Source organism: Denticeps clupeoides, chromosome 3 (genome assembly GCF_900700375.1).
Source record: "Denticeps clupeoides chromosome 3, fDenClu1.1, whole genome shotgun sequence".
NCBI lineage: Eukaryota > Metazoa > Chordata > Actinopteri > Clupeiformes > Denticipitidae > Denticeps > Denticeps clupeoides.
The window spans coordinates 2,641,318-2,653,083 of record NC_041709.1 but is presented as its reverse complement, the minus strand read 5'-3'; the positions used below and the strand labels follow the sequence as shown (position 1 = coordinate 2,653,083).

General features: G+C 42.7%; 1 protein-coding gene across 4 annotated transcripts; it reads left to right on the top strand.

Annotated features, from left to right (window-relative positions):
- The first annotated feature begins 1,508 nt into the window (after positions 1-1,508).
- Positions 1,509-11,677, top strand: gpat4 (glycerol-3-phosphate acyltransferase 4). 4 transcript variants are annotated; one of them, XM_028973483.1, is made up of 13 exons: positions 1,509-1,674; positions 3,971-4,004; positions 6,012-6,081; positions 6,423-6,699; positions 8,573-8,647; positions 8,732-8,821; positions 8,903-8,996; positions 9,500-9,615; positions 9,702-9,757; positions 9,930-10,015; positions 10,107-10,235; positions 10,850-10,929; positions 11,042-11,677. In XM_028973483.1, the coding sequence occupies exons 1-13, from the start codon at positions 1,631-1,633 to the stop codon at positions 11,148-11,150; spliced, it is 1,260 nt and encodes a 419-aa protein (XP_028829316.1). In that variant the 5' UTR covers positions 1,509-1,630; the 3' UTR covers positions 11,151-11,677. The 4 variants fall into 4 exon arrangements, with proteins under 4 accessions (XP_028829316.1, XP_028829313.1, XP_028829314.1 ...); XM_028973481.1 differs by having other exon boundaries at positions 1,541-4,004; XM_028973484.1 differs by lacking the exon at positions 3,971-4,004 and having other exon boundaries at positions 1,548-1,674.
- Positions 11,678-11,766: the final 89 nt, after the last annotated feature.

Below are 11,766 nucleotides of genomic sequence, written 5' to 3'. Positions count from 1 at the left end.
ATATCTTTGTAGCAAAAAAGAAATGGTTTGATTAAAGAGTCTGTTGCAGTGATATACTGTACTCATACATGGTTTGTCTGGCTGCTTTTATGAGAAATCTTTCCTCATTGTGGTAAAAAATATATATTTGAATTAGAAATCAAATGTTTTTTGTTGCATGAAAATAGCAAACCTTAAGGGCTTAAGGGTTCTACTGGGGGAAGTGGTGGCCTAGCGGGCAATGAAGCGGCCCAGTTATCAGAAGGTTGCCGGTTCGAATCCCGATACGCCAAGGTGCCACTGAGGTGCCACTGAGCAAAGCATCGTCCCCACACACTGCTCCCCGGGCGCCTGTCATGGCTGCCCACTGCTCACCAAGGGTGATGGGTTAAACACAGAGGACAAATCTCACTGTGTGCACCATGTGCTGTGCTGCTGTGTATCACATGTGACAATCACTTCACTTTTTTTAATGTAGTCAATGTTACATAATGCTGATGTTTGCAGGTAAATAAAGCGATTAATAAGTCTGACATGAACTCTAGAATGATGTCCAGGCTGTCAAACCTGAAACCAGCAAGGATTCCAGCAGCAACAGTCGTATTTCGGTGTGTCCCCACTAGATGTCCCTCCTGCCTTTCAGTGGCTAGTTTGTGTCTTTTACCAAAACTAGTCCAGGGTTTAGAAAATGGCTACACTATGGAATCTGACTGCGAAAAGAACTGAAACCGCAATGTAGACATGATAAAAACAAATTCATTCGGGTCTTGAGAGTTTGAATAGGACATCAAATGAATAACAACTGGTTTTGAGAAAAAAATAAGAAAAACAGATATATTTTTTTCCCTTTAATGTGCATTTAAGGCATTTGGCAAATGCCCTTATCTATCCAGAGTGACTTACAACAGGCTTTCCTGCTACCATCAGGGAAGTCATCAGTTCTATGAACACAATCGTTCTATGTACTCTGTTGTTTTTTCTTTACCATATATGAGATGACCCTAACCCTAAAAGTTATATGTTACAAGTTAGTCTAAGTTAGTATTGTCTAAAGAGGAAGAATTCATAATACTCAGTGACCGTGCCTTTCTGACCCATGGTCTAGATGCCTGACTTTCCTTGAGTAATCTTTTGTTTGGAACACTTACAGCTTGGCAGACTTTGTACATTCTAGTTGTCAGTTTGACGTACTTCTAACAATAAGTGAACATTTTTGAAGTGACAGGCTTTTATTTTAATTTACAAGAACAAGGGCATTAAATTCTTTGAATGCTAGTGCAACTGCATATGCATCCATATTAAAAACCATCATGTATATTGCATATTACAGTGTAATAGTAATGCAATGTGAAAATGTTTATTTTAAATAAAGTCGTATAGGATTTAAATTAACATAGGAATACTTGTTAAGTATTCCTATCACCAGCATTGCAAAAAGCAAAATTATTTGGAAATATGGACCCATGATGTCTAATATATTGGTGACTAGATATCTCTGGATGTTTTTAACGAGTACCGGAGCTTAACATCCCTGATGGCTCCGTCCTGACCCCATAGAGGCTGGCGACGTCATGTGTTTAATGATGGTTGGAGTGTTCTGTCACCTTGCCGCAGTCGCCGAGTCAACAGATCTAGTTGCTAATTCAATTCAATGCCAAATACGAGAGAACCCGGAGATCTGCTGCTGCCGTGCGGGTACGTATGCAGCTTCGGTCACCCGGTGATAATATAACGCTGGATCAGCTCCTAGCTGTGCTAGCTCGCTGGCCCGTTACTCGCCATGTTATTTAATGCTAACTGTCTAGCGCGTTACTGGCCGTGTTATTTAATGCTAACTGGCTGTTCCGTTACTCGCCATGTTATTTAATGCTAACTGTCTAGCGCGTTACTGGCCGTGTTATTTAATGCTAACTGGCTGTTCCGTTACTGGCCATGTTATTTAATGCTAACTGTCTAGCGCGTTACTGGCCGTGTTATTTAATGCTAACTGGCTGTTCCGTTACTCGCCATGTTATTTAATGCTAACTGTCTAGCGCGTTACTCGCCGTGTTATTTAATGCTAACTGGCTGTTCCGTTACTCGCCATGTTATTTAATGCTAACTGGCTAGCGCGTTACTGGTCGTGTTATTTAATGCTAACTGTCTAGCGCGTTACTGGCCGTGTTATTTAATGCTAACTGGCTGTTCCGTTACTCGCCATGTTATTTAATGCTAACTGTCTAGCGCGTTACTGGCCGTGTTATTTAATGCTAACTGGCTGTTCCGTTACTGGCCGTGTTATTTAATGCTAACTGTCTAGCGCGCTACTGGCCGTGTTATTTAATGCTAACTGGCTGTTCCGTTACTGGCCGTGTTATTTAATGCTAACTGTCTAGCGCGTTACTGGCCGTGTTATGTAATGCTAACTGGCTGTTCCGTTACTCGCCATGTTATTTAATGCTAACTGGCTAGCGCGTTACTGGCCGTGTTATTTAATGCTAACTGGCTGTTCCGTTACTCGCCATGTTATTTAATGCTAACTGTCTAGCGCGTTACTGGCCGTGTTATTTAATGCTAACTGGCTGTTCCGTTACTGGCCGTGTTATTTAATGCTAACTGTCTAGCGCGCTACTGGCCGTGTTATTTAATGCTAACTGGCTGTTCCGTTACTGGCCGTGTTATTTAATGCTAACTGTCTAGCGCGTTACTGGCCGTGTTATGTAATGCTAACTGGCTGTTCCGTTACTCGCCATGTTATTTAATGCTAACTGGCTAGCGCGTTACTGGCCGTGTTATTTAATGCTAACTGGCTGTTCCGTTACTCGCCATGTTATTTAATGCTAACTGTCTAGCGCGTTACTGGCCGTGTTATTTAATGCTAACTGGCTGTTCCGTTACTCGCCATGTTATTTAATGCTAACTGTCTAGCGCGTTACTGGCCGTGTTATGTAATGCTAACTGGCTGTTCCGTTACTCGCCATGTTATTTAATGCTAACTGTCTAGCGCGTTACTGGCCGTGTTATTTAATGCTAACTGGCTGTTCCGTTACTGGCCGTGTTATTTAATGCTAACTGTCTAGCGCGTTACTGGCCGTGTTATGTAATGCTAACTGGCTGTTCCGTTACTCGCCATGTTATTTAATGCTAACTGGCTAGCGCGTTACTGGTCGTGTTATTTAATGCTAACTGTCTAGCGCGTTACTGGCCGTGTTATTTAATGCTAACTGGCTGTTCCGTTACTCGCCATGTTATTTAATGCTAACTGTCTAGCGCGTTACTGGCCGTGTTATTTAATGCTAACTGGCTGTTCCGTTACTGGCCGTGTTATTTAATGCTAACTGTCTAGCGCGCTACTGGCCGTGTTATTTAATGCTAACTGGCTGTTCCGTTACTGGCCGTGTTATTTAATGCTAACTGTCTAGCGCGTTACTGGCCGTGTTATGTAATGCTAACTGGCTGTTCCGTTACTCGCCATGTTATTTAATGCTAACTGGCTAGCGCGTTACTGGCCGTGTTATTTAATGCTAACTGGCTGTTCCGTTACTCGCCATGTTATTTAATGCTAACTGTCTAGCGCGTTACTGGCCGTGTTATTTAATGCTAACTGGCTGTTCCGTTACTCGCCATGTTATTTAATGCTAACTGTCTAGCGCGTTACTGGCCGTGTTATGTAATGCTAACTGGCTGTTCCGTTACTCGCCATGTTATTTAATGCTAACTGTCTAGCGCGTTACTGGCCGTGTTATTTAATGCTAACTGGCTGTTCCGTTACTGGCCGTGTTATTTAATGCTAACTGTCTAGCGCGTTACTGGCCGTGTTATGTAATGCTAACTGGCTGTTCCGTTACTCGCCATGTTATTTAATGCTAACTGTCTAGCGCGTTACTGGCCGTGTTATTTAATGCTAACTGGCTGTTCCGTTACTCGCCATGTTATTTAATGCTAACTGTCTAGCGCTGCTGGTCTTTATCATTGTGCCTGCCATTCTTGGGGTTTCTTTCGGCATCCGCAGGATATACATGAAGACCCTGCTGAAGATCTTTGAGGTGAGACCAAGCCTGTGAAAGAGAAGAAAGAATGATTTGTGCATCTGACATACAATTGCAGAGTGAAATTTATTTTTAAAGCATCATTAAAACCAGACCCCATGATGATTGGCCACCGGTCAGCTGATCATTTCTTTCACCTGAACATGGGTTTGAAAAAATAATGTGTATCTGCCGAATTTGCATTGATACCGAGGGGTTCAGTAATCAGCAATGACATTTTTGATGCGAAATGCAAAAAATATAGTAAATAATGCAATTTGTCTCCCTTCCTTTCATTTTAATCTGCGCTCATGCATGCATGAATACAATCTGTATTCATATAGCAACCTCATTACAGTCCCAGAGCCAGCATTCTTTTATCTGGCCTCGTCAAATGCAAAATATCATGTTAATGTTTCTAAAAGTCAGTTCCAAAGTCTTAAACTTTGGAACTGAAGCTACATTATTGTATATGTCATAAGGTCACCAATTTCAGTTTAGCATCGCTCTATAATAGCTGTAGCCATGTCAGAATGAGCCACAGTGGATGCAACAGTCTTCTTTATTTATGAGGCCATTTAGACCTGGCCTTGTCTTTGGCTTCTTCTTTAGCATCCTTGTACTGAAGCCAGTCCTATCAGCAGTTTCCTTCTACTGCTTTACCCAGGGGCTATAAATAGACCTCACAGACGGCCGAGCGAGCGAGTGAGAGAGAGAGAGAGAGAGAGAGAGAGATTGACCTCAAGACGCAGGGCTCCACGTGCATCAAACTATTCTGGCTTCAACACTGCCACTCCTACTCTGCTGAGGCCAATTTTAGTCTGCTAATACGAGTTCTGGGCACCGTCCCAAGACTCATATTTTATAAAAAGGAAATTTACTTTCCGTTCCAGGAAATTGGGTTTAATAAATATGCATAATATGCATAACACCCCATAACTCTATATTAAAACACTCACCTCAAAAAAAAAAAAGAAAAGTAAAACAACCACTTAAGTGACAGCTCTATTAAAATAATAACGTTATCCATGTTTTACCAGCCATAAGGAAAAGCTTAATGGCTAAAGCCGCTCAAATTGAACATAACCAAAACATTTTCATTGTTGCCTCTGAGCTGGATTTTGGTTTTAAAAGTAAATCCTACATTAGTGAATGAGAATGACGACAGGCTTGAAGGTCATAAACATCTGAACATAGACTTCATATTTTATTAAATATTCTAAAATAGAATGTATGTTTTTGCAGTCCAGAAGGCTTATTATGATGAACACTTTCTTATGATTCACTCATGTTAATGAGCATCTCATGAAGCGACTTCTGATGATGACAGTAGTGAACAAAGCAGCCATGAAGGTAAAAAGAGGCGACTCCGAAAAAACAGATTCATCACTTTCTCCTGCAAAAAAAAGTTCTAAATAGGCTTCTTGCATTTGATTGTTCAAAATGGCTCCATCTTAGTCTCCGTCACAGAGTAGGTGCATCCAGACTATTGGCAGGTACTGTACTCAATATGTACTGTAGCTGTGGCACCCTCACGTTCGTGTCCTGTACTTAATGAACAGGCATGAATGTCGAAAGACTGCGAGTCAGCGCTTCTGTGCCCTGACATGAGCGGCAGCTTTATACACTTTACACACTTCACAGCGACGCATCACACGGCCCCGGGCTGATTCGCATCATCGCAGCGCTTAATTGCTGCCCTGTGTGTCAGACACCATGTTTACTTAGCCAGCATGGGACCACGTGACACTGCTGTGGGTGTTCTCGCCACGCCCAGCCCCGTAGAGACGGGCCCACGGTCCTCTGCTTCCCAGGGGATATTTAAGCACGCAGGGCAGAACACGGGCGTTCCCCGTGGAGCGTTTTTACCTGCAGCCCAATTCTGCTTCAGATTATTCCCCATTGCACACAGCCGACCTAACAGATCAGCAGCAGGGAACGCAAGGAAAGCATAACGTATGAACGTATACGTCTGTATTACATTGCAGGAAGTGTGAATAAAACGATTGCTTTTGTCTCTTTAAGTGGGCGACGTTGCGAATGGAACGGGGAGCTAAAGAGAGGAACCAGCAGTTATACAAACCCTGCAGCAATGGTGAGATGAGAACTTTTCTGTAGACTCTCAGCACCAAATCGTTGCTCTAAATGAAGCCTTGGTACACCGAAGACCGTGTCTTTATACGCAGAGGTGAGGTTTTTATAAGAAATGACCCTGTGACCCTCAGTTGGATAAGCAGGTTAAGAATATGGACTGATGACCTCTGTTTCTGATGTCACTGCCAGCTTCAACACTGACTGGGACCCTTGATTATCTAGTTTTGGGAATTGTTCTCAGGTCGGGGCCTGTTTAGAACAGTTGGGAATGGCAAGTGCCACCATCATGTCTCAGTTCACAGTGAATGAAGCTCATCTGTTCTCCACTCTGTCTCTCTGGAGGCATCATCGCTAAGGAACCGGTGTCGCTCGAGCAGGAGATCCAGGAGCCGCGCGGTGGTGGGGGCGAGTTTGACATGTCCGACATCCTCTACTTCTGCCGGCGCGGTGTGGAGAGCATCGTGGACGATGAGGTGACCAAGCGCTTCACGGCCGAGGAACTGGAGTCGTGGAACCTGCTGACGCGCAGCAACTACAACCTCCACCACATCAGCGCCAGACTCACCGTGCTGTGGGGGCTGGGGGTCCTCATCCGCTACGGCTTCCTGCTTCCACTCAGGTCTGCAACACAGAACCCCTGCATTCAAGCAGAAACAAATGACCCCTGCACACCTCTGCATACTTGGTCTCCTCAGTGTCGTTGGAATAGATGGATGTCTTGCCTGTAAAGGGGTTTGCCCCTGCTCTGGTTTCTTTTTTTCCATCAAACAAATGTAAATAATAGTTAAAGGCAGCACAAGTAAACTCAAAATTGTTTGCGACTACTTGCAATGAGTCTTTTACAGCGCTCCTCTCTTTTTCAGCATGAACCGCCTTTTGGAAATCATGCCATAAGGGTGGTAGTTGCCTAGTGGGTAACACACTAGCCTATGAACCAGAAGACCCAGGTTCAAACCCCACTTACATTGTGTCCCTGAGAAAGACACTTAACCCTGAGTGTCTCCAGGAGGGGGAGACTGTCCCTGTAACTACTGATTGTAAGTTGCTCTGGATAAGGGCGTCTGCTAAATGCCTTAAATGTAAATGTAATGCCACCGCATATCAGTAGGATTCAGGTGACCAGGCAACTCTAAAGTCTTCATTCTGTTTTTCTTCAGCCATTCAGAGGTGGACTTGCTGGTGTGTTTTGGCTTGTTTCTGCTTGAGGTCATTAACAGATTCTCCTTCAGAATATGTGGTCCTATTTATCACAGAAAGTCTTCCAGGTCCTGAAGGAGCGAAACAGCCCCAGACCATCACACATACCACTAACCTTTACCCCCTCAGTATGTATTGTCCCAAAAGACTTGGGGATCATCAAAATGTTTTCTGGAAAAACTTTGACTGTCATTAATGTTATTTTTGCTCAACAGTGATTTTCATCTTGCCATGCAGGCCATGTTTGCTCAGTATCTTCAGGATAAGTCATAAACACTGACCTTAACTGAGGTCTGAAGTCTTTTGGATGTTGTGGGGGTCTTTTGTAATTTTGATCAGCTGAACACTCATGGGAAGGAAACACATTTTGGTGTTTACTTGTGTTGTTTTTGATTATCTGAAACATTTAAATGTGACACTTTTAGGGGACAAACACTTTTTCACACCACTGTGTCACATCTCGTGGCTCAAGGGGGAAGAAGGTGCAGAAGCAGGACAACTGGGGCAAAAAAAAGGGATTTTATTTTAAACACAAAGGAGCCAGCACGAGGGCCAAAACCAGGGAAAGAGAAAAGGAATAAATGAAAACAAACCCTAAACGTAACCATAAACCGGGTACGTCACGGTCCACATTAATGTCGCAGCACCTACTGGGTGCTGCCAACCTGCTTTTCAGGGAGTCCTGAGAAATCATGCTTAATTGGCTCCAGGTGAGATTACTCAGGACTCACCGGTCCAGTGGCCCTCAGGCGTCACGGTAAGCTCTCCAGCCTGGGGGGTCTTCTCGTCTTAACCTAACTGAAATCCCCCTGTGTCAAACCTTAACATCGATTTACCTGAACCGTTCATTGTAGAATTTTCTAGTTTTCATGACATTGACATTATGTGCCTAGAGAAGAAAGAAATACCTGTTGTTCCTGTTATGTTTTATTGAAAATTGGCCAATATGATTATTGTGGGATAACCACAGTGGAGCATGAACACGATCGGTTAAGTGTTATAAATTATTGAGTCCTTTGAACTGAGTTTCAAGTGGATGATGTCACAACACATTGGTGTATTCAGTAAATGATCCAAATGAACAGTGTTTTGTGTTCAGCTCCAATTTTTTATTTTTTTTTTCATGTTTCTTGATTTCTGTTGTCTGCTACCCACAGTGTTCATCGCTACCCAGCTGAAGGCTTTATTTCTGTTGCAACAAAGATGAATATTTTTTTTTCTTAACATTATTTTGAGGTGCAAGCACATTGTTGCTTTACCCAAGGGTCAGTCTCTTTTGCACATGTGTTGTACAGGGTCACTCTCGCAGTCACTGGTGTTGGGCTTCTTGTGGTCCTGACAAGTATAGTGGGCTGGCTCCCAAACAGCAGGTACAAAAATAAATTATATCCTCATCCCACATCTGTCCCACCTCAGACAAATGGTGATGGCTCCTGTTTTTTTTTTTTTTTCAGGATGAAAAAATACCTCAGCGAGAAGGTGAACCTGATGTGTTACCGCATCTGTGTGAGAGCCCTGACAGCCATCATCACTTATCATGACAGGTACGTTCAGCAGGACGTTTAGCAGCTCAACCTGGTCACCAGGTCTGTTATCAACACAAAATTGACCTCCTGCTTTCACAGTGACAACAAGCCTAAGAATGGAGGCATCTGTGTGGCCAATCACACATCTCCCATTGACGTCCTCATTCTGGCTAGTGATGGATGCTATTCAATGGTAAGTTGGTCTATGGAAAGTCCTGTGATCCAATAGTTTTTGAAATAAAAGGCATGATCAATGAGATTTTAGCCTTTTGGTTTTTTTTTCAGATATTTGTTATTTTGGGCTGAAAAGCAGCACTGAACCCTGTCTGAGACCCTGTCATAGAAACCTGTGCTAAACATAGCCAACCGAAAGCAGCTCTGAATCGATGACCCGCAATAGCCTAGCATCGCTTATTTTCTCCGGGTCTTCACCATCTGCAGTGTGTTGCTCAGCAACTAGGTGTATGAGCATAGAGAGATTCTGCCGGTGCACAATTAATGGGCTGCATGAACATCAGTCATAGCGCATGGTTTCCCATGAAAGTTAATGAGCAAAGATCCTCCAGGTCCACAGATTTTTTTATGGGCCAACCATTCTATAGGGCAATTAGAAGAGGAACAGTTTGGACTAAGTTCACAGTAGATGCCATCCGTGGGGTGTTTGTGCCATATGTTTAATCTCACCTGTTCCATCAGGTAGGTCAGGCTCATGGTGGACTAATGGGGTTCATTCAGAAGACCCTGGTGAAGGCCTGTCCTCACATCTGGTTTGAGCGATCTGAAGTCAAAGACAGACACCTGGTGGCCAAACGGTAACATAACATCTGTCAACAAGAGGTTGATATGGTAGTTGAATGTCATTTGATTTGTGATATGTCTTCTATGTTTCTTTCTCCAGGCTGAGTGACCATGTAGCAGACAAAACCAAGCTACCAATACTCATATTCCCAGAGGGTGAGTTATTGGTCAGTTTGTTGTAATTGTGGAAAAAATATCTTACATAGAGATTTCTGGGTTTTTTTTATTCGAATGAACAGAGTAAACATGAATAAAGCCCATATTCGATGACCATGTTATTTAGTTATTAATTTTTTATGCTGTTTACAATGTTCTGTTTCTTTCCCAGGCACCTGCATCAACAACACCTCTGTGATGATGTTCAAAAAGGGCAGCTTTGAAATAGACTGCACCATCTATCCGGTAGCGATTAAGGTTGGCAACCCTTCCCTGCCTTTCTCAGAGCCTTTCGTGTCTTCCAGAAAGCCTGCTCTGCTTTGATCTTTCCCTCTGTGTTGTGTGACAGTACGATCCACGCTTTGGTAATGCTTTCTGGAACAGCAGTAAGTTTAGGATGGTGACTTACCTGCTCCATATGATGAGTAGCTGGGCTGTAGTCTGCAGCGTGTGGTACCTGCCGCCAATGAAGAGAGAGGTGAGTGGTACTAACCAGTACACTTCCGCCCACCCCCATCACAGCCTGCTCTGCCCTGGCTATAATAAGATTCTTATTCTCCACGTTGGAGTCAGGGTTTTTTATATGTCCCTGGAGTGGAGTATTTTCCCCTTAAATGCAGAATGCATGAGGTTACAATAACAAATAAATTGCACAAGCTCAGTTCTGAGCTCATCATTATGAGCAATCTATTATCTCTGATAGAATCTAAGCAACTTTTGTCAGAGGCTCATGCTGGCCTGATCTATGGAAAAAAGGACTGTTATTGCTTCACAAACTTTATGAGGCATAGAAGGCTATTATCTTGCCAACAACCCTTTATAGGCCTTGTTCCTGTAAAGGCGTTTCCCATAATTTAACCTTTATTAGTTCTGATTTTAATGACAATGATTACTATTATTTATTACTAGTTATTAGAGAGATTTTATTTCTGTAATCAACATTTTCAACAATGTCATTAATATTGTAGTAAAGTTCAAGCTGGATATAAAATCTAAACCCTTGTTTTGTGGGGGAAAAAAAACATATTTAACACTAATAAAGCGTTCAATCTGAAATGTAGGACAAGTTCGTTTTGTACTTCTGTATTTAAGGAAGGTGAGGATGCAGTCCAGTTTGCAAACAGGGTCAAATCAGCCATTGCCAGAAAAGGGGGTCTGGTGGACCTGCTTTGGTGAGTTCTCAGTGTCATATGTTCAATCTCACCTGTTCCATCATGGTGGACGCCTTCGTAAATATACCGTTTATTCTACTGTGCACTGTTTAAATATGTCTCTCTGTGGCAGGGACGGTGGTTTGAAGCGAAGTAAGGTGAAAGAGGTTTTCAAGGAAGAACAGCAGAAGCTTTACAGCAAAGTGTTGGTGAGCCGACAGGAAGACCCAGAACATTCCTGATTGTAGGGCTGGATCCAGGATCCAGATCCAGGATCAGTGCACATGAAGAAGCCTACTGCACGTGTTCTTCTGCGTCCCCCGATCTTCTCAGGACATTTTATATTTATTTGTTTGTTTGTTTATCTGTTTGTCTGTTTATGCACACTTTGCACAGAAAGCAAGGTGACATTTGATCCCTTGCTGGCATTGAAGGTTATTTATGTTACATATTGTTATACATATCTAAAGACCTTTTTAACACTGCTTTTTTTAAGCAATATTTTATCTAATGCATGTTCATAGTGAGAGAGAGAACGAGAAAGAGAGGGGGTTGGGGGAAATAGCTGTGTGTGGTGAAGTAGAAAAGATGAAATGGAGTAAAAACAGAAGGCCTGCTGTTAGCCTGGGGACCCATGAGGAGCTCTTGAAATGGTCCAGTGGACCTTTACTCATGTTACTGATTTCTGTATTTTATTAACTGTTATAGGTGCACTATTCTTTTAAACCCATTGTTAATAAAAAAAAATAAAAATCCCTGTCCATTGTAATGTTTTTGCTGTTTAATTGTGTGTACATTTAGATTCTCATGCTGAACATCTGTTTTATTCATCCTTATCTAATGAGCAGTATTTGACCA